The sequence below is a fragment of the Macaca thibetana genome, chromosome 16 (assembly GCF_024542745.1).
Source record: "Macaca thibetana thibetana isolate TM-01 chromosome 16, ASM2454274v1, whole genome shotgun sequence".
Taxonomy (NCBI): Eukaryota; Metazoa; Chordata; class Mammalia; order Primates; family Cercopithecidae; genus Macaca; species Macaca thibetana.
Genome location: NC_065593.1, coordinates 23,565,653 through 23,583,968, shown reverse-complemented (window position 1 = coordinate 23,583,968; position 18,316 = coordinate 23,565,653). Strand labels below are relative to the sequence as shown.

Sequence of the window (18,316 nt, the reverse complement as noted above, 5' to 3'; positions counted from 1 at the left end):
AGACCAGTCAAGATGAAGTGGAGCAGGCCTCTCTGACAAACTCCTAAATCTCAGGCCCCATTGACCACATGAGGGTAAGGATTAGAACGGTTTTCCAGGCTGGGTGCAGTGGCTCACATGGGTAATCTCAACACTTTGGAAGGCCAAGGCAGAAGGAATGCTTACTCAATTACTCTTGAGAGGCTGAAGTAGGAGGATCCCTTGAGCCCAGAAGTGAGTTATGACCACACCACTGCACCACCTCACTCCAGCCTGGGCAATAGAATGAGACCCAGTCTTTTTATTATTTATTTATTTATTTATTTTTGAGACGGAGTTTCACTCTGTCACCCAGGCTGGAGTGCAGTGGCGTGATCTCGGCTCACTACAAGCTCTGCATCCTGGGTTCACGCCATTCTCCTGCCTCAGCCTCCCGAGTAGCTGGGACCACAGGTGCCCACCACCTCACCTGGCTAATTTTTTTGTATTTTTTTAGTAGAGACGGGGTTTCACTGTGTTAGCCAGCATGGTCTCGATCTCCTGACCTCGTGATCCACCCACCTTGGCCTCTTAAAGTGCTGGGATTACAGGCATGAGCCAACGCGCCCAGCCGACTCTGTCTTTTTTTAAAAAAAAAAAAAAAAAAAGTGGCTGGGCAGGCGGATCACCTAAGGTCAGGGGTTCAAGACCAGCCTGACCAACATGGTGAAACCCCATCTCTACTAAAAATACAAAAATTAGGGCCAGGTGCGGTAGTTCACGCCTGTAATCCCAGCACTTTGGGAGGTCAAGGCAGGCAGATCACGAGATCCAGAGATTGAGACCATCCTGGCCAACATGGTGAAACCCCGTCTCTACTAAAAATACAAAAATTAGCTGGGCATGGTCGTGGTTGCCTGTAGTCCCAGCTACTCGGGAGGCTGAGGCCAGAAAATCGCTTGAACCCAGGAGGTGGAGGTTGCAGTGAGCCGGGATTGTGCCACTGCACTCCAGCCTGGCAACAGAGCGAGACTCCGTCTCAAAAAACAAACAAAACAAAAAAAAACGAAAAACCAGTTTTCTAGCTTCTCAGAATTTCTCAAAGTCCTTTGTTCCTGAATGAGTTTTGCTACTGTCTGTGCTATGAGACATTGAATGAGAAGAGCATTGAATAACCATATTATTTGGCCTCCTTTTATCCTTGTATAAAACTACTAATGTCATGAGACATAGTAAAGCAACCAAGAGGAAAATAAGAGTAATTCTATCCGCTGAATTTATTATTTATTTTTTAGAAACAGGGTCTCACTCAGCCAGCCTCCCAGTGCTGCTGCAATCACAGTTCACTGCAGCCTCAGTCTCCCGGTGTCAAGCAATCTTCCCACCCCAGCCTCCCAAGTAGCTAGGAATACAGGCATGTGCCACCACAGCTGGCTAATTTTTTTTTTTTTTTTTTTTTGAGATGGAATTTTGCTCTTGTAGCCCAGGCTGGAGTACAATGGGACAATCTCAGCTCACTGCTACCTCCGCCTCTCGGGTTCAAGCGATTCTCCTGCCTCAGCCTCCTGAGTAGCTTGGATTACAGGCATGTGCCACCACACCCGGCTAATTTTGTATTTTTAGTAGAGATGGGGTTTCTCCATGTTGATCAAGCTGGTCTCAAACTCCCGATCTCAGGTGATCCGCCCGCCTCGACCTCCCAAAGTGCTGGGATTACAGGTGTTGAGTTACTGCACTTGGCCCACAGGTGGCTAATTTTTAAATGTTTCTGGAGAGATGAGGTCTTCCTATGTTGCCATGGCCAGTCCGAACTCCTGGGTTCAAGCGACCCCTCCTGCCTCAGCCACCTAAAGTGCTGGAATTATAGGCATGAGTCACTGCGCCCGGCCTGAATTTCTTTTTTTAATGTGTATGCTGCGTATCTCTATGTGTTATATGTCTGCGTACATGTGGGCAGTGCACATGTGTGCATTTGTATGTGTGTGCTTTGCACATTATGTGTATCTGTCTGTGAGTGTCTACGGCTGCTTCCTGTTCCTCTTTGAGTCATGCATTGTTCCCTGATGCTGAGAGGTGGAGGGAACCCGCAAGCTTTGAACAATTCTCTCCTCCTCTCTGGCTTCAGTTTCTCTCCTATATAAATGGGAGACTTGAACTCCATGGTTTTGAAGGACCTGTGCAGATCTGACCATCCTTAACTTCATCAATCACCATACACTTTAGGACTTCTTCCAAAAAAGACCTAAAGAACAATCAAGAGCTTAAAGCTGCAGTGGCAGGGGTTGAAGTTAGAAGGACAAAGGCCCCAGACTTGCCTCACTGGCCTCAGGAGAGACACGGAGCTCCTGGTTTGAAGCAAAAGCTGTCAGAATTTAAAAGTCAGGCCTAAGGCCCTAGCTCGTGTCCTCCCACCCCTGTACTGGCCAGAGAGTCTCCGTGTGACTTGCAGAGAAGGAGAGGGATTCACATTCCAACTCCCTGTGGGGTACTGGGGAGGCAGAGAAATGGAAGAACAACTATCCAGGAAGACAGCCCTGGGCGGGAAGTGAAGTGTCCTCAGCCCTGCTTTGACCCCTGCTGACTCCTGATAAACAGAAGGCTGCTGGGCCCCCCACCCTGATAGCCCAGCGTCTGCTTATCAGGGCCCCCTGACTATCCCACCCAGGCCCAGACTCTCCTCCAACCCACACCCTACTCACAGCAATCCCCACCCCTGGCCAGAGGCCACAGTCACAGGATCTCTGGCTGGTTGAGATAATCTCTCTCCTTTCCCTTCAGGACCCCTAGGTTCTGCCCATACTCACCTTTGGATTTGGCCCCCAGGGACTAGGCAGAAGTCTAGGAAGTAAGTGGCATGAAGCTTGCCCTAGTGCACAAAGCCCTCGCTCTGTTGAAGGAGCTTGAGCTGTCTGTGGGGTCTCTAAACAGAGGTGGCCTCACAGGAGAGACACAGGACAGGAAAGGGGGTCGGGGAAGCAGGAGTGGACACAGTGACAATGCCTCACCTGGCTGGGGCAGCTGGATTCATAATCTTTGTCACTCATCATTTTTTTTTTTTTTTTTTTTTTTTTTTTTTTGAGACGGAGTCTCGCTCTGCCGCCCAGGCTGGAGTGCAGTGGCCGGATCTCAGCTCACTGCAAGCTCCGCCTCCCGGGTTCACGCCATTCTCCTGCCTCAGCCTCCCGAGTAGCTGGGACTACAGGCGCCGCCACCTCGCCCGGCTAGTTTTCTGTATTTTTTAGTAGAGACGGGGTTTCACCGTGTCGGCCAGGATGGTCTCGATCTCCTGACCTCGTGATCCGCCCGTCTCGGCCTCCCAAAGTGCTGGGATTACAGGCTTGAGCCACCGCGCCCGGCCTCATCTTTTTTTTTTTAAACGGAGTCTCATTCTGTCACCCAGGGTAGATGGCAGTGGTGCAGTTTTGGCTCACAGCAACTTCCGCCTCTTGGGTTTAAGCAATTCTTGTGCCTCAGCCTCCTAAGTAGTTGGGATTACTGGTGCATGCCACCATGCCCAGCTAATTTTTTATATTTTTAGTAGAGATGGAGTTTCACCATGTTGGCCAGTCTGGTCTCGATCTCTTGATCTCGAATGATCTGCCCACCCTAGCCTCCCAAAGTGCTAGGATTATAGGCGTGAGCCACTGCACCTGGCCCTCACTCATCTTTCTGTATTTCTTTCTCTTTTTTTTTAAATTTTTTATTTTTTATTTTTTTTGAGATAGAGTCTCACTCTGTCACCCAGGCTGAAGTGGTATAAACATGGCTCATTGCAACCTCGACTTCCCAGGCTAAAGTGATCCTCTCACCACAGCCCACCAAGTAGCTGGGACTATAGGCACATGCCACCACAACTGGCTAATTTGTTTGTTTGTTTGTTTTGTACTTTTAGTAGAGACGGGGTCTCACTATGTTACCCAGGCTGGTCTTGAACTCCTGGGCTCAAGCGATCTGCCCCCCTCAACCTCCCAAAGTTCTGGGATTACAGTCATGAGCCACCGTACCTGGGTTCTCACTCATATTTCTGACTTGACTCTTACAACTTGGCAAGATGTGTATAACCACCAAAGCTCAGAGAAGTGTAATTTGTCCCCAGCCACACAGTCTGTGAGACAGAAGAAAGAAGTAAAGAAGGAAACTGACATTTGTTTCATATGTGTTAGGACCTGATCTGGGAGCTTGAGATGAGTGCTCATATCACCCTCTTCATCACTGTATAAGGTAGGTATTGACAGCTGCCATTTTAAATTTGAGGAAACTGAGGGTGGGAACACTTGGTCCAAAGTCACAGAGCTGGATGCAGCAGAGCTGAGACTGTCACTTGGGACCTGTCACCTCTCGACCTGGGTTCTCGCAATGGTCCCAGGTGGCTTTCAAGAATATTCCATGGGCTTTCAGATGTTCAAGGACAGGCCTTGTGGGGGTCCCTGAGTGAATGGGGTGAGGTCGGAATGAACTTGTTTGAACTCCTTCTGTTGACTGGCACCAGCAGCTGATCCCCTAGATCTGGCAACTCTGTGAACTGGAGACTATTGTTATTCCTATTTACAAATAAGAACAGCGAGGGTCCCAGAGAGAAAATGGCACACCTGAGACAGCCACAGCTTTGTCCATCTGCCTCCTCAGGCCAAGGTCTCTCTCCTCCCCCACGTTACATTAGGCTCAGCTTGATGTAGTCTGGAACATTTATTTAGTCGCTAATTATGTGATAGAAGTACATCAGTGAGCCGGGTGCGGTGGCTCACGCCTGTAATCCCAGCACTTTGGGAGGCTAAGGCGGGTGGATAGCCTGAGCTCAGGATTTCAACACCAGCCTGGGCAACACGGTGAAACCCTGTCTCTACTAAAAATACAAAAAATTAGCAGGGCATGGCAGCGAGTGCCTGTAGCCCCAGCTTCTCAGGAGGCTGAGGCAGGAGAATCACTTGAACCTGGGAGGTGGAGGTTGCAGTGAGCCGAGATTGTGCTACTGTACTCCAGCCTGGGCGACAGAGCAAGACTCTGGCTCAAAAAAACCAATCAACCAAACAAACACAGAAGTACATCAGTGAATAAACAAGGCCCTCATGATTATTTACTTAATGTGAATAATCACACAAATAAATAAACCCCTATCAGGGGGACTTAAATGGTCTGGGAAGACTTCCCTGCAGAAGTAACACTTAGAGATGTGAAGAGGGAGGCTGTGGCTTGTGCCTGTAATCCCAGCACTCTGGGAGGCCATGTGGGCGGATCACTTGAACCCAGGAGTTTGAGAGCAGCCTAAGCAACATGGCAAAACTCTGTCTCCATTAAAAATACAAAAATTAGCCAGGTGTGGTGGTGCATGCCTGTAGTCCCAGCTACTTGGGAGGCTGAGGTGGGAGGATTACCTGAGCCCGGGGGGTCTGCAGTGAGCCGTGATCACACAACTGCATTCCAACCTGGGTGACAGAGTTAAATTGTCTCAAAAAAAGGAAGAAAAAAAAAAAGAGCTCTGAAGAGGTGCTAGGAGCTGACTAGACAAGAAAGGAGGGAAGACCATGCTAAGCAGAGGGTTACGTGTGCCAGCGTGCTGTGGCCTCAGGAAATAGAACACCTCCACAGGACCCAGAAAAGGTTGGGTCTCTTCTCCCACTTCCATCCTGCTCTAGTCTGCCCCTGCAGAGGAAGGGTATAAACTGCCTTCCAGCACACAGACCAGATCTCTAGGTTAGGGAAGAGGGAAGGGCGTGTCCCCCAGAATGGGGATTCTAAACAGCGGAGGCCCTGCTTTGAGGTGCCTCTCCCCTACCCCAGAGGCAAAGAACCAAACAGTGTTAGGCTCTCACTGGATGTGCTTTGAGCTTTGAAGAGCAGACCCACAAGAGCTGGGGATTCAGCTGCTCTCAAATCTCCTAGCAGAGCAACCCTCAAGAGGACCTTGCCAGGGCAGTGCTAGGCAGAGTCTCTCTGCCTGCCTAGGTCTGGCCTCCTTGGGCTCATTATAAACACAGGGACAGGGGCTGGGAATAGAAATTTAGGCTAACGGGTAGTGTGAGCTCGGCTGCCAGACAGATGCTGGAGATCCAGCTGCCAGGACCCTTCCTGCCCTATAGAGATTCAACTAACACTGCCCACCACCACTGCAAAACAAAAAAAGCAAAAACGAAAAACCTTCCACCAGGGATCTGACCAGCAATTAAATGCTGATGGATGGGATGAGGCTGTTCTTTCTCATTCCCAGCCTAGGAGAGATGACGAGCTTCTTGGAGATGGGAGTGAAGGGTGAACCTCAGGGTTAATGTGGTCCATGAGACAGTGGTGAAAAAAGGCCTTCTGGCTGGGCGCGGTGGCTCAAGCCTGTAATCCCAGCACTTTGGGAGGCCGAGGCGGGTGGATCACGAGGTCAGGAGATCGAGACTATCCTGGCTAACACGGTGAAACCCCGTCTCTACTAAAAATACAAAAAACTAGCCGGGCGTGGTGGCGGGCGCCTGTAGTCTCAGCTACTCGGGAGGCTGAGGCAGGAGAATGGCGTGAACCCGGGAGGCGGAGCTTGCAGTGAGCAGAGATCACGCCACTGCACTCCAGCCTGGGAGACACAGCGAGACTCCGTCTCAAAAAAAAAAAAAAAAAAAAAAAAAAAAAAAAAAAAAAAAAAAAAAGAAAAAAGGCCTTCTAGGGAGAGGGGCCAGTGACCCTTGTTTCGTGGACTCTAGCAGGGCAAGGGTTAAGAGGCAGGGCCAGGAGAAGTGCCCCACCCAGAGGAGGGACCGGTATGTTAAAAGGCAAGCAGCTCAAGGAAGAGGAAGGGACAGATCCTCCCTGCATCCAAAGGCCTCCTCAGTCTGCAGCTCCAGCTCTAGGTAAGTGCACCTTCTCTGGGTCTGTCTGCTTGTCTGCTTGTTGGTCTGACCAAAGGGAACCTTCTGCATCATTATGCCATCTCTGGCTTGTTTTAACACTGGCCCTGGGTCCCTACGAGATCTCAACAGACCCTAGCTCCACTCCCCTTCCCATAACCCACCTGGGCTGTGCCTGACCACAGAATCAAGGAGATGCTGGCCAGGGAGGGAGCCGTAGAGCAGGGAGCAGGGAGCTGTGTGTGTCCAGCCCTGACCTGTTCTGTTCTGCCCCCAGCCCCCCACAGTACTTTTCAAGCCATGCTTCCTGTACCCTCAGTGGGGCCCTGGCTGGGATATCATCATATACTGTAAGTTTGTGATGAGACACTACAGTATAGATGATGTACTAGTCCGGGCACCCCCAGCTCTGGAGCCTGACAAGGAGGACAGGAGAGATGCTGCAAGCCCAAGAAGCTCTCCGCTCAGCCTGTCACAGCCTACTGACTGCCAGGGCACTTGGGAATGGCAAGGAAACCGTTACCATTACTGAGTTTAGTAATGGTAAGGGTTCTCTTGCTGTATCCAGAAAACGTGCCAGGAAGAGAACTCAGGACCCTGGAGCTGACTACTGGAAGGGAGACTCCAGCTCAAACAAGGCGGGGTGAGGGCATGGGATGGCGGGTAGGGGAGGGAATAGGTACATGTTCTCTTTCCTGTTGTAAAGAAATAAAGATGAGGCCAGGCACAGTGGCTTAAGCCTGTAATCCCACCACTTTCAGAGGCCAAGGCAGGAGGATTTCTTGAGCCCAGGAGTTTGAGACCAGCCTAGACAACATAGTGAGACTCAGTCCCTAATATTAAAAAATAAAAATAAATAAATAAAAGGAATAAAGATGAGAACCAGAATGCCTGTCTTTTATTAGTATCCAAGACTGGGGAGAGGGATGGGGTGGGAGAGATCAAGAATTGGGGAGCAGATGGAAGGCGCTACCTCATTCAGGAGACACGAGTTCTTATCCAAGTTCAAGGTGAAGGAAGTGAGGGCGGGAAGAGAAAATCTCCCTACCAGCAACAGCGACTCAGGGAGAAACTCTGGGCCCATAGCTAGCTGGAGGTAGGGTGATATTGCTCCCACCAATGAGCCATCTTCTTAGCTACACCTTTGTAGCTGTGGTCCCAGGCAGAGGAACCACCTGGAAACTGAGCTAAGGCCAGTTCCTTCTTCCAACAGGAGACACAGCTAGGCAGGGACTGTGCAGACTCAGCAGGGCCAGGCCAGCTAGCAGCCAGTCAGTGTTCATGTCTCTCACCAGTCCCTGGAGGGTCCCCAGCCAAGGACAGAGCTGGTCAGTTCCTGCCAGCAGCTTGAGCTGGAATGTCCTGGGAGGATCAGTAGAGGGTGGTCACTTGAGGAGCTTCACAGACAGGTGGATGTCAACATCACAGAGGAAGATGTTCATGAGGTCGCGGCCTGCCTCCTGTGCTATCTGGGAGATCACATGGCCCTTCGGACCAATCAGCAGTTTCTGAGGGTATATGAAAGAGAAGGAAGACAGGAATGATGGCACATGCCTGTAGTCCCAGCTATTCGGGGGGCTGAGGTGAGAGGATCCTTTGAGAACAGGAGTTTGAGTTCAGCCTGGGTAAAAGTGCAACCCTTCTTTAAAAAAAAGAGAGGGTGGCCGGGTGCGGTGGCTCATGCCTGTAATCCCAGCACTTTGGGAGGTTGAGGCGGGCAGATCACCTGAGGTCAGGAGTTCAAAACCAGCCTGGTCAACATGGTGAAACCCTGTCTCTACAAAAAATTAGCTGGGCATGGTGGTGGGCACCTGTAATCTTAGCTACTTGGGAGGCTGAGGCAGGAGAATCACTTGAACCCGAGAGGCAGAAGTTGCAGTGAGCTGAGATTGCGCCTCTGCACCCCAGCCTGAGTGACAGAGCAAGACCCTGGCTCAAAAGAGATTAAAAAATTAAAAAAGGGGCCGGGCGCGGTGGCTCAAGCCTGTAATCCCAGCACTTTGGGAGGCCGAGATGGGCGGATCACAAGGTCAGGAGATCGAGACCATCCTGGCTAACATGGTGAAACCCCGTCTCTACTAAAAATACAAAAAACTAGCCGGGCGAGGTGGCGGGCGCCTGTAGTCCCAGCTACTCAGGAGGCTGAGGCAGGAGAATGGCGTAAACCCGGGAAGCGGAGCTTGCAGTGAGCTGAGATCCAGCCACTGCACTCCAGCCTGGGCGACGGAGCGAGACTCCGTCTCAAAAAAAAAAAAAAAAAAAAAAAAAAAAAAATTAAAAAAGGAGAGGGTTAGGTGCAGCGGCTCACACCCATTAATCCCAGCACTTTCGGAGGCCAAGGTGGGTGGACTGCTTGAGCCCAGGAGTTTGAGACCAGCCTGGGCAACATAGTGAAACCCTTTCTCTACAAAACTTTTTTTTAAATTAGCGGATGGTCAGGCGGCACTTTGGGAGGCTGAGGCAGGCGGACAATTTGAGTTCAAGAGTTCGAGGCCGGGCGCAGTGGCTCAAGCCTGTAATCCCAGCACTTTGGGAGGCCGAGACGGGCGGATCACGAGGTCAGGAGATCGAGACCATCCTGGCTAACACAGTGAAACCCCGTCTCTACTAAAAATACAAAAACTTAGCCGGGCGAGGTGGCAGGCGCCTGTAGTCCCAGCTACTCGGGAGGCTGAGGCAGAAGAATGGCGTGAACCCGGGAGGCGGAGCTTGCAGTGAGCTGAGATCCGGCCACTGCACTCCAGCCTGGGTGACAGAGCGAGACTCCGTCTCAAAAAAAAAAAAAAAAAAAAAAAAAAAAAGAGTTCGAAACCAGCCTGGCCAACATGGTGAAACTTCGTCTCTACTAAAAATACAAAAATTAGGCCGGGCGCGGTGGCTCAAGCCTGTAATCCCAGCACTTTGGGAGGCCGAGACGGGCGGATCATGAGGTCAGGAGATCGAGACCATCCTGGCTAACACGGTGAAACCCCGTCTCTACTAAAAATACAAGAAAATTAGCCGGGCGAGGTGGCAGGCGCCTGCAGTCCCAGTTACTCGGGAGGCTGAGGCAGGAGAATGGCGTGAACCCGGGGGGGCGGAGCTTGCAGTGAGCCGAGATCGCGCCACTGCACTCCAGCCTGGGGCACAGAGCAAGACTCTGTCTCAAAAAAAAAAAAAAAAAAAAACCCAAAAAATTAGCTGGGCGTGGTGGTGGGCACCTGTAATCCCAGCTTCTTGGGAGGCTGAGGCAGGAGAATCACTTGAGCCCAGGAGGCGGAGGTTGCAGTGAGCAGAGATCGTGCCACTGCACTCCAGCCTGGGTGACAGAGTCAGACTTTGTCTCAAAAAAAATAAAAAATAAAAAAATTAGCTGATCCCAGCTCCTCAGGGGGCTGAGGTGGGAGGATTGCTTGAGCGTGGGAAGTCAAGGCTGCAGTGAGCTGTGATCCCACCACTGTACTCCAGCCTCAGTGACAGAGCACTGTCAGTGACAGTGACTCTGTCTCAGTGACAGAGACTGTCTCAAAAAAAAGAAAAGAAAAAGAAAAAAGAGAGAAGGACATGGTCCTGCTCTCAGGGCTCCAAGGTAGGGGAAGAACTCCTGTCAAACATAGTCTTGATCTCTCCTCTGAGCCTAATCTCACTTACCATATAAGATTCTTTGGGCACCAGAAGCTTCTGTTGGATAACCAGCTCCCCACCCGGTCCTTCCTCCCATACTGCCGTCTTCTGTACAGGGAGACAAAAGATTAGTCAGTCATACTCCTGGGTAAAGGTGTGTGTCTGGTAGAGAGCCCCCAGAACCCTTCACTCTGTACCTGCTGTACATTGTAAGGCACCTCCTGAGGCAGGTGCTCTAGGAGTTTCTCTCGGATAATGTTGGCGCAGATCTCTTCTGGTGTCTGGCTAGTGAGGACTTCACTGTGGTACTCCCAGGGCCCTGGCTGGGCCTGTGTCAGGAGGTATTGCTGTGGGAACAGAGGGAATAGACGGGCATCTTAATCCCAACCAGGACTTTTCTCCTCATTTTTGCTTCCAGGAGGAAATTAGAGGGCTGTCTTCATATGGTAGAAACCAAGGGCCAGGCTATGGCCAAGACTAACTGACCTTTAGTGTTTTCACATCCTCCTGGCTTAGGGCTGACAACATGAAGATCTCCTTGAAGTGGGGCCAGCCAATCCTCTGAGGGTTTCCCACAGATAGTGTGTTTGGGTCCTTAACTGCTGGGCTGGGGCAACGGGTACCAGGCTGTGAGTGGAAGGCCTGCCTCATCTCGAGCTTTTTGCCGTTGACCACACCTTCAGTGAGGGCTGCCGTGAGCTCCAGGAGAACTGACTTCCGCTTCAGACAATCTATCTGGACATGGGGGATGGGCAAAGGGTGTGTGGTCAGAGATAGGGGACTTGGAGGGAAGTAGACCCCTTCCTCGGATGGGTAGTGCTCACCTTGTTCATGACCAGGACACTAGGGATCTGGGAGAACTTGGTCAAGCACCTGAGCAACTGAGGGCTGAGCTGGTTCCGTGTCCACTTGTCCGAGACATCCACAAGAACCACAACTGGAAGATGGCAAGGCAAGAAGAAGGAAAAGGAAATGGTCACTCTTCCTCCTGCCCTGACAAAAACTTACATGGTATGGGCTTGGCTTTCGACCCACAAACTACCAAGGAATGAAAGGCCATGACCCCTGTAAACTGGGCTTAAGGTTCCCATCCTGAACCTAACCAAGATCAGCAGATTCCATGCTCTTCCATGGATCTTCCAGCAAAGAGAGCTCCAGGTGATGCCTGAGGGACAGACATACATCAGTCAGGAAGGGTCTTATGACTCAGGCATTTCTGATGAGGGATGTTGTATGGTAAAGGGGTTTTCCAGCCCCTATAATGGAATCTCCCCACCCTGTTTCAGTACCTCCCCCCATATCCACCCCAATTCCACCACCATTACCTCTTCTGTTTACCAGGACTGATAATGCCAGGTGTGTCAAGTAGAATCTAAAATCAGGAAAGCGAGATACCCAGACCCCAGAAGAAAAGATTATGACTGGGAAGTGAGAGAGAGGCTACCTGCGATGTCAGGAGCCTGCCCTCCCTCCTCAGTCAAGCTATTATTGACTTTAGGTTTATATTTTGTTGTTGTTTTTTTTTTGAGATGGAGTCTCACTCTGTCGCCCAGGCTGGAGTGCAGTGGTACCATCTTGGCTCACTGCAACCTCTGCCTCCTGGGTTCAAGCAATTCTCCTGCCTCAACCTCCTGAGTAGCTGGGATTACAGGTGTGCACCACCGCATCCGGCTAATTTTTGTATTTTTTTAGTAGAGACAGGGTTTCACCATGTTGGCCAGGCTGGTCTCGAACTCCTGATCTCAAGTGATCCACCCGCTTTGGCCTCCCACAGTGCTGGGATATGTGCACTGCACCCAGGCTGACCTTAGGTTTTTACCATTCTGCTTTGATGGCATCTTGGAGAAAGACGATGACTGTGAATATAAGGAAGATTAGGAAACAGTAAACAGAATGAAATCGGCTGGGCGTGGTGGCTCATGCTCATAATCCCAGCACTTTGGGAGGCCGAGGCGGGTGGATCACCTGAGGTCAGGAGTTTTGAGACCAGACTGGCCAACATGGTGAAACCCCATCTCTACCAAAAATACAAAATTAGCCGGGCGTGGTGGCACATGCCTGTAGTCCCAGCTACTCGGGAGGCTGAGGCAGGAGAACTACTTAAACCCGGGAGGCAGAGGTTGTGGTGAGCTGAGATTGTGCCACTGAACTCCAGCCTGGGCAACAAGAGTGAAACTCCATCTCAAAAAAAAAAAAAAAGAATGAAATCTTTCTGACTAGATGCCAGGGGAGGGCAAGGTAGAGACAGAACTGTACCATGCCTAAAGGAAGAGGAAACCCCCTTTCCTGGCCGGGCATGGTGGCTCACGACTGTAATCCCAGCACTTTGGGAGGCCGAGGCAGGCTGATCACGAGGTCAGGACATCAAGACCATCCTGGCTAACATGGTGAGACACCATTTCTACTAAAAATACAAAAAATTAGCCAGGTATGGTGGCGGGCACCTGTAGTCCCAGCTACTTGGGAGGCTGAGGCAGGAGAATGGCGTGAACCCAGGAGGTGGAGCTTGCAGTGAGCCAACATAGAGTCACTGAACTCCAGTCTGGGTGATAGAGTGAGACTCCATCTCCAAAAAAAAAGAAAAAAAGAAACCCCCTTTCCTCAGATAAATGAATGTAACCATCATCTTCTTCAAGGCTGATGGTAAGGGAGACCGTCTTAGCTTCACCCCCTGTCCTGTTTCAAGGACTCCCTTTGTAGGTACCCACCACCTGGGTCTCCTTCTCTGTGATGACCCCCAGAGCTTGGCAGCGAGTGGTATGCACCTTCTTGGAAACAGGGAACACCTGCCATGAACAAAGGAGTCTCAGTGAGGTACCAGATCCCTTCAAGACCATCCCTGAAGGCATGGCAAGAAGTAAAAGATGTAAAGGGTAGGATGGTCAAGGGTGTAGCATACCTTTCGGCCCAGTAGCTGGTTGGAGAGTGTTGACTTCCCTGCATTCGGGGCTCCCAGGAGGACTACTCGTAGGACCCGGGGATTCTCAGGCATATCAGGGTGATGGACCAAGAGGAGATCCTGCTCATCTATGTGCAAGTGGGAAGAGGCGTGAGACACAGTGGAATCTGGATTTCCTGTCAGGTGCTTGTTCCTGCCCGCCCACAAAGGGAGCAGGGATACAAAATTAGTGCACCAGGTTGAAGGCACCTAGACCTGACTTTGAGACTTTGTTTGGCCCTTAATTTACATTAATTTATAAAGTAACTCTCTGAGCCCTTTAGTTTTCTCATATGTAAAATCGAGTTGTATTAACGGTACCTACTTACCAGCTTATAATTTTTTTTGATGACTAGCAATTGTGTAAAACAACTCAGCACAATGCCTGGCACTTAATAGTCAATTACTGCATGTAATTCTAATGTGTAGCTGTGCCTGAGAGGTGTATGTACATTTAAGCAAGCTGGACTACACAAAGCCAGATAATTCCTCAGCCGTCATTCTCTCACCCTACTAAGGGCGCTATGAAGGCTCTGCAAGCTTTCCCAGTCTTTTTTTTTTTTTTTTTTTTTTTTCTGAAGGAGGGACGGGAGGCAGGGCTAGGGGTCAAGAAGGGAGAGGGCCCAGTCTTTTTATATTGTCTCCTTATGATGCCATTTTGCAATGACCAGTTTGTGTCCAGTCTCCAATACCGGACTATGAAGAATAAAGTGTGCTATTTTCCAGGTGCAACTGTGTCTTGACAAGTAGATGAAGCCCAACATGCATTTATTGGATCAAATTTGCTTCCCATGTCAGGGTGCAGAGCCATAGTTCTGCTTTGTCTGTGGCCCTTCAATCTCATGCTCCTTAGTGAGCGCCTCTGGTTGTGACCAGATCGTTTCCTTCTCCGACTCAAACTGTTATTTCTCTCCTGTGAGATTTTTCATTGCTCGTCCCTGTCAGGGCCTCAACATCGTTTTCTATAAAATAGAATCGAAGACAATATCCCCAGAAACCTTTCAGTGCTAAAAACGTGACAGTTCCGGGCAAACCTATCAGGGCTCTTTACCTCTGTGCATGGACACCGCGGGGACGCAAGAAGTCACCGAACTGTCGCGCTGAGAGAATCCGAGGAAGTGGTCCAGGGCAGAGCCCTGGCCATAATTCCGAGAAGCCGAAGCTAAGCGGGGACCAGAGAAAGCGGACCCCGCAACGCAGGACACGCACCTCCGTTGGAAGCTTAAGGGTGAGGAAAAAGGGATCACCCGCTCCCTCGCGACATGAGGGCCCACCTGCCAGACCCTTAACACCTCTTGAACAAGCCCAGCCCCGCGCCAACTGGGGGCAGCCATTGCAGCCGCAAGGCACTCCGGGAACCGACCAAGAGCGTTCCTACGATTGAACGGAGCGGCTGACGAACCAGCGAGTAGGAGAGAGGTAGGTCGGCCCAAATGGAAAGCCGAGACACAGGGGATGTGGGCGGGAGGAGGAACCGCTCTGGAGACTGGTCGAGGCAAAGGAAGGGGGGAAATGTGTATTTAGAGTCTGTGCAAGCATGGTGGTAGTTTTGGACTCCCTTACACAACGTATTTTTTTCTTCTGCCAAAGTTTTGTAAAAGGCCCTTCTGGCCACGTCACCTAAACTACATTTCCCATGAGGCCAAATAGCAGAAATCGTCCTTCCATCGAGGGAGGAATGGTTGTGGGACTGGTAGGGGGCGCTGTTCCGCCTGTCCCCATAAGGGTTTTGTTGTTGTTTGTTCCTAGTCCTTTTCATCCTTTGGCCTGCAGGATCCTCTCCCAGCCTTACTTTGCCTTGCCCTAGAGGTCAGCGGTGGCCCCGGGCTGTCTGCACCTTTGCTTTATACTAGGCTCCTGCAAGGAGTGGTCCTTGGGTCGGTGTTTGGGATGAAGAGCAGGTGTGGATTTCCCTCCTGTAAGCTTCGGCTACTGTCTCCTATCTGAGGTCATTCCTTTATGGAGAAAAAACAGAGGGTTTGCAAAGGAGGAAGAAGCAGCTTAGCCACCTAAGCTCTCCTAGACCACTCTAGCAGCCAGAGAAACTCCATTTACCTTGGTCTGTTTGAGGCCTTGAGCCCTCTTCATCCTTTGTAGCCTCTAAATCAAACACTTGAAACAGAGATACACCTTGGTAGAGGGGAGTTTAGGAAAGAAGGTTCTTAGAGTCAGTGCTCATTCTGTTGCCCAGGCTGGAGTGCAGTGGCATGATCATAGCTCACTGGAACCTGAAACTCTTGGGTTCAAGCGATCTTCCAGTTTCAGCCCTCTTGAGTGGCCAGGACTACAGGCATGTGCTAACATGCCTGACTATGGAGGAAGATGTATAAAGCATCTACTAGCAAGCTCTGTCCCGTGCTGGGGATACATCAGTGAACAAAACAGACAGAAATCTCTATCACGGGACTTCGGGGACCTCATCTCTAAAATAACAAAAATATGACACAATACAGTATAACAACTATTTATATAGCACTTACATTGTATTAGATATTATAAGTAATCTAGAGATGACTTAAAGTCATCTCTTACTACAAGAGAATCAGCAGATTTTGGTATCCATAGGATGGGAGGGTGGAAATTATAGTATCTAAATTCCCTGGGAAGACACAACTGTATATTCTGGCTATCCTCAATTTCTCTCCTCCCATTCTCTCTTTTATTTTATTTTTTTTTTGAGACAGGGTCTTGCTCTGTCACCCAGACTGGAGTGCAGTGGTACAATCATGGCTCAAGCATTCCTCCCACCTCAACCCCACTAGTAGCTGTGACTACAGACCTGCTGCCACCATGCCTAGTAATTCCTTTTTTTTTTTTTTGAGATGGAGTTTCGCTCTTGTTGCCCATGCTGCAGTGCAATGGCACGATCTTGGCTCACTGCAACCTCCACCTCCCGGGTTCAAGTGATTTTCCTGCCTCAGCCTCCCGAGTAGCTGGGATCACAGGCATGCACCACCACGCCTGGCTAATTTTGTATTTTCAGTAGAGACAGGGTTTCTCCATGTTGGTTAGGTTGGTCTCGAACTCCCAACCTCAGGTGATCCACCCACCTTGGCCTCCCAAAGTGCTGGGATTACAGGTGTCAGATACCACGCCCAGCGCTAATTTTTAAATCTTTTGCAGAGACAGATTCTCACTATGTTGCCCAGGCTAGTCACGAACTCCTGGCCTCAAGTGATCCTCAGCCTCGGCCTCCCCAAGTGCTGAGTTTACAGGCATGAGACACCATGCCTGGCCTTTCCCCAGATATTTTTTTTTTTTTTTTTTTTTGAGACTGAGTCTGGCTCTATCGCCCAGGCTGGAGTGCAGTGGCCGGATCTCAGCTCACTGCAAGCTCCGCCTCCCGGGTTTACGCCATTCTCCTGCCTCAGCCTCCGGAGTAGCTGGGACCACAGGTGCCCGCCACCTCGCCCGGCTATTTTTTTGTATTTTTTAGTAGAGACGGGGTTTCACCGTGTTAGCCAGGATGGTCTCGATCTCCTGACCTTGTGATCCGCCCGTCTCAGCCTCCCAAAGTGCTGGGATTACAGGCTTGAGCCACTGTGCCCGGCTTCCCCAGATATTTTTGTTCTTCAGTTGGTTGAATTCCTGGATGCTAAATCCTTGGATATTGAGGACCAATACTGAACAGGAGAGGGCTGTGGGGTTAATAGAAGATTTTCTTTTCTTTTTTAAGATGAAACTTTTATTTTTTTTGAGACGGAATCTGGCTCCCCTAGGCTAGAGGGCAATGGTTGAATCTCACTGCAACCTCTGCCTCCCAGACTCAAGCAATCCTCCTTCTTCAACCTCCCAAGTAGCTGGGACTATAGACGCGGGCCACCACACCCGGCTAATTTTTTGGTAATTTTTTTGTGCAGATGGGGTTTCACCATGTAGCCCAGGTTGGTCTTGAACTCCACCTACTCCACCTCCCAAAGTGCTGAGATTACAGGCGTGAGTCACTGTACCTGGCTGAACATTTTTTTTTTTTCTTTTTTGAGACGGAGTCTTGCTCTGTTGCCCAGGCTGGAGTGCAGTGGCACCATCTCGGCTCACTGCAAGTTCTGCCTCCTGGGTTCATGCCATTCTCCTGTCTCAGCCTCCCGAGTAGCTGAGACTACAGGCGCCCACCACCATGCCTGGCTAATTTTTTGTATTTTTAGTAGAGTGGGTGTTTCACTGTGTTAGCCAGGATGGTCTCGATCTCATGACCTCGTGATCCGCCCACCTTGGCCTCCCGAAGTGCTGGGATTACAGGCATGAGCCACTGCACCGGGCCACATTGTTTTTTTAGTTTAAAAAAAATTTGTTTTGAGACACAATCTCACTCTGTTGTCTGGGCTGGAGTATAGTGGTGCAATTTTGGTGCACTGCAACCTCCACCTCCTGGGCTCAGGTGATTCCCCTGTCTTAGCCTCCCAGGTAGCTACAGATGTGCACGATCATGCCCAGCTAATTTCTGTTTTTGGTCTTTTTTTTGAGACGGAGTCCTGCTCATCGCCCAGGTTGGAGTGCAGTGGTGTGATCTTGGCTCACTGCAACCTCCACCTCCCTGGTTCAAGTGATTCTCCTGGCTCAGCCTCCCGCGTAGCTGGGATTACAGGTCCCCGCCACCACACCGGCTAATTTTTGTATTTTTAGTAAAGACAGGGTTTCACCATGTTGGCTAGGCTGGTCTCGAACTCCTGACCTCATGATCCGCCTGCCTCAGCCTCCCAAAGTGCTGGGTTTACAGGGATGAGTCACCGTGCCTAGCCTAATTTCTGTATTTTTTTATAGAGACAGGCTCGCACCATGTTGCCCAGACTGGTTGTCTTTTTTTTTTTTTTTTTTTTTTTTTTTTTTTTTGAGACTCCCAGGCTGGAGTGAAATGGCACAATCTCATCTCACTGCAACCTTTGTCTCCCGGGTTCAAGCGATTCTCTTGCCTCAGGCTCCCAAGTAGCTGGGGTTATAGTCTTCTGCCACCACACCTGGCTAATTTTTTGTATTTTTAGTAGAGATGGAGTTT

General features: G+C 50.2%; 1 protein-coding gene and 1 long non-coding RNA gene across 2 annotated transcripts; one reads left to right on the top strand and one right to left on the bottom strand.

The window, feature by feature from the left end:
- The first annotated feature begins 6,709 nt into the window (after positions 1–6,709).
- LOC126938755 (uncharacterized) lies at positions 6,710–7,480 on the top strand. Its single transcript, XR_007720169.1, has 2 exons — positions 6,710–6,785; positions 7,060–7,480. It is a non-coding gene; the product is annotated as an uncharacterized LOC126938755 (long non-coding RNA).
- Positions 7,481–7,658: 178 nt separating this feature from the next.
- Positions 7,659–14,820, bottom strand: ERAL1 (Era like 12S mitochondrial rRNA chaperone 1). The gene is made up of 10 exons (XM_050763234.1): positions 14,375–14,820; positions 13,285–13,412; positions 13,094–13,171; positions 11,711–11,757; positions 11,489–11,550; positions 11,210–11,322; positions 10,872–11,120; positions 10,583–10,732; positions 10,413–10,493; positions 7,659–8,290 (listed from the first exon to the last, which is right to left on the bottom strand). The coding sequence occupies exons 1-10, from the start codon at positions 14,655–14,657 to the stop codon at positions 8,168–8,170; spliced, it is 1,314 nt and encodes a 437-aa protein (XP_050619191.1). The 5' UTR covers positions 14,658–14,820; the 3' UTR covers positions 7,659–8,167.
- Positions 14,821–18,316: the final 3,496 nt, after the last annotated feature.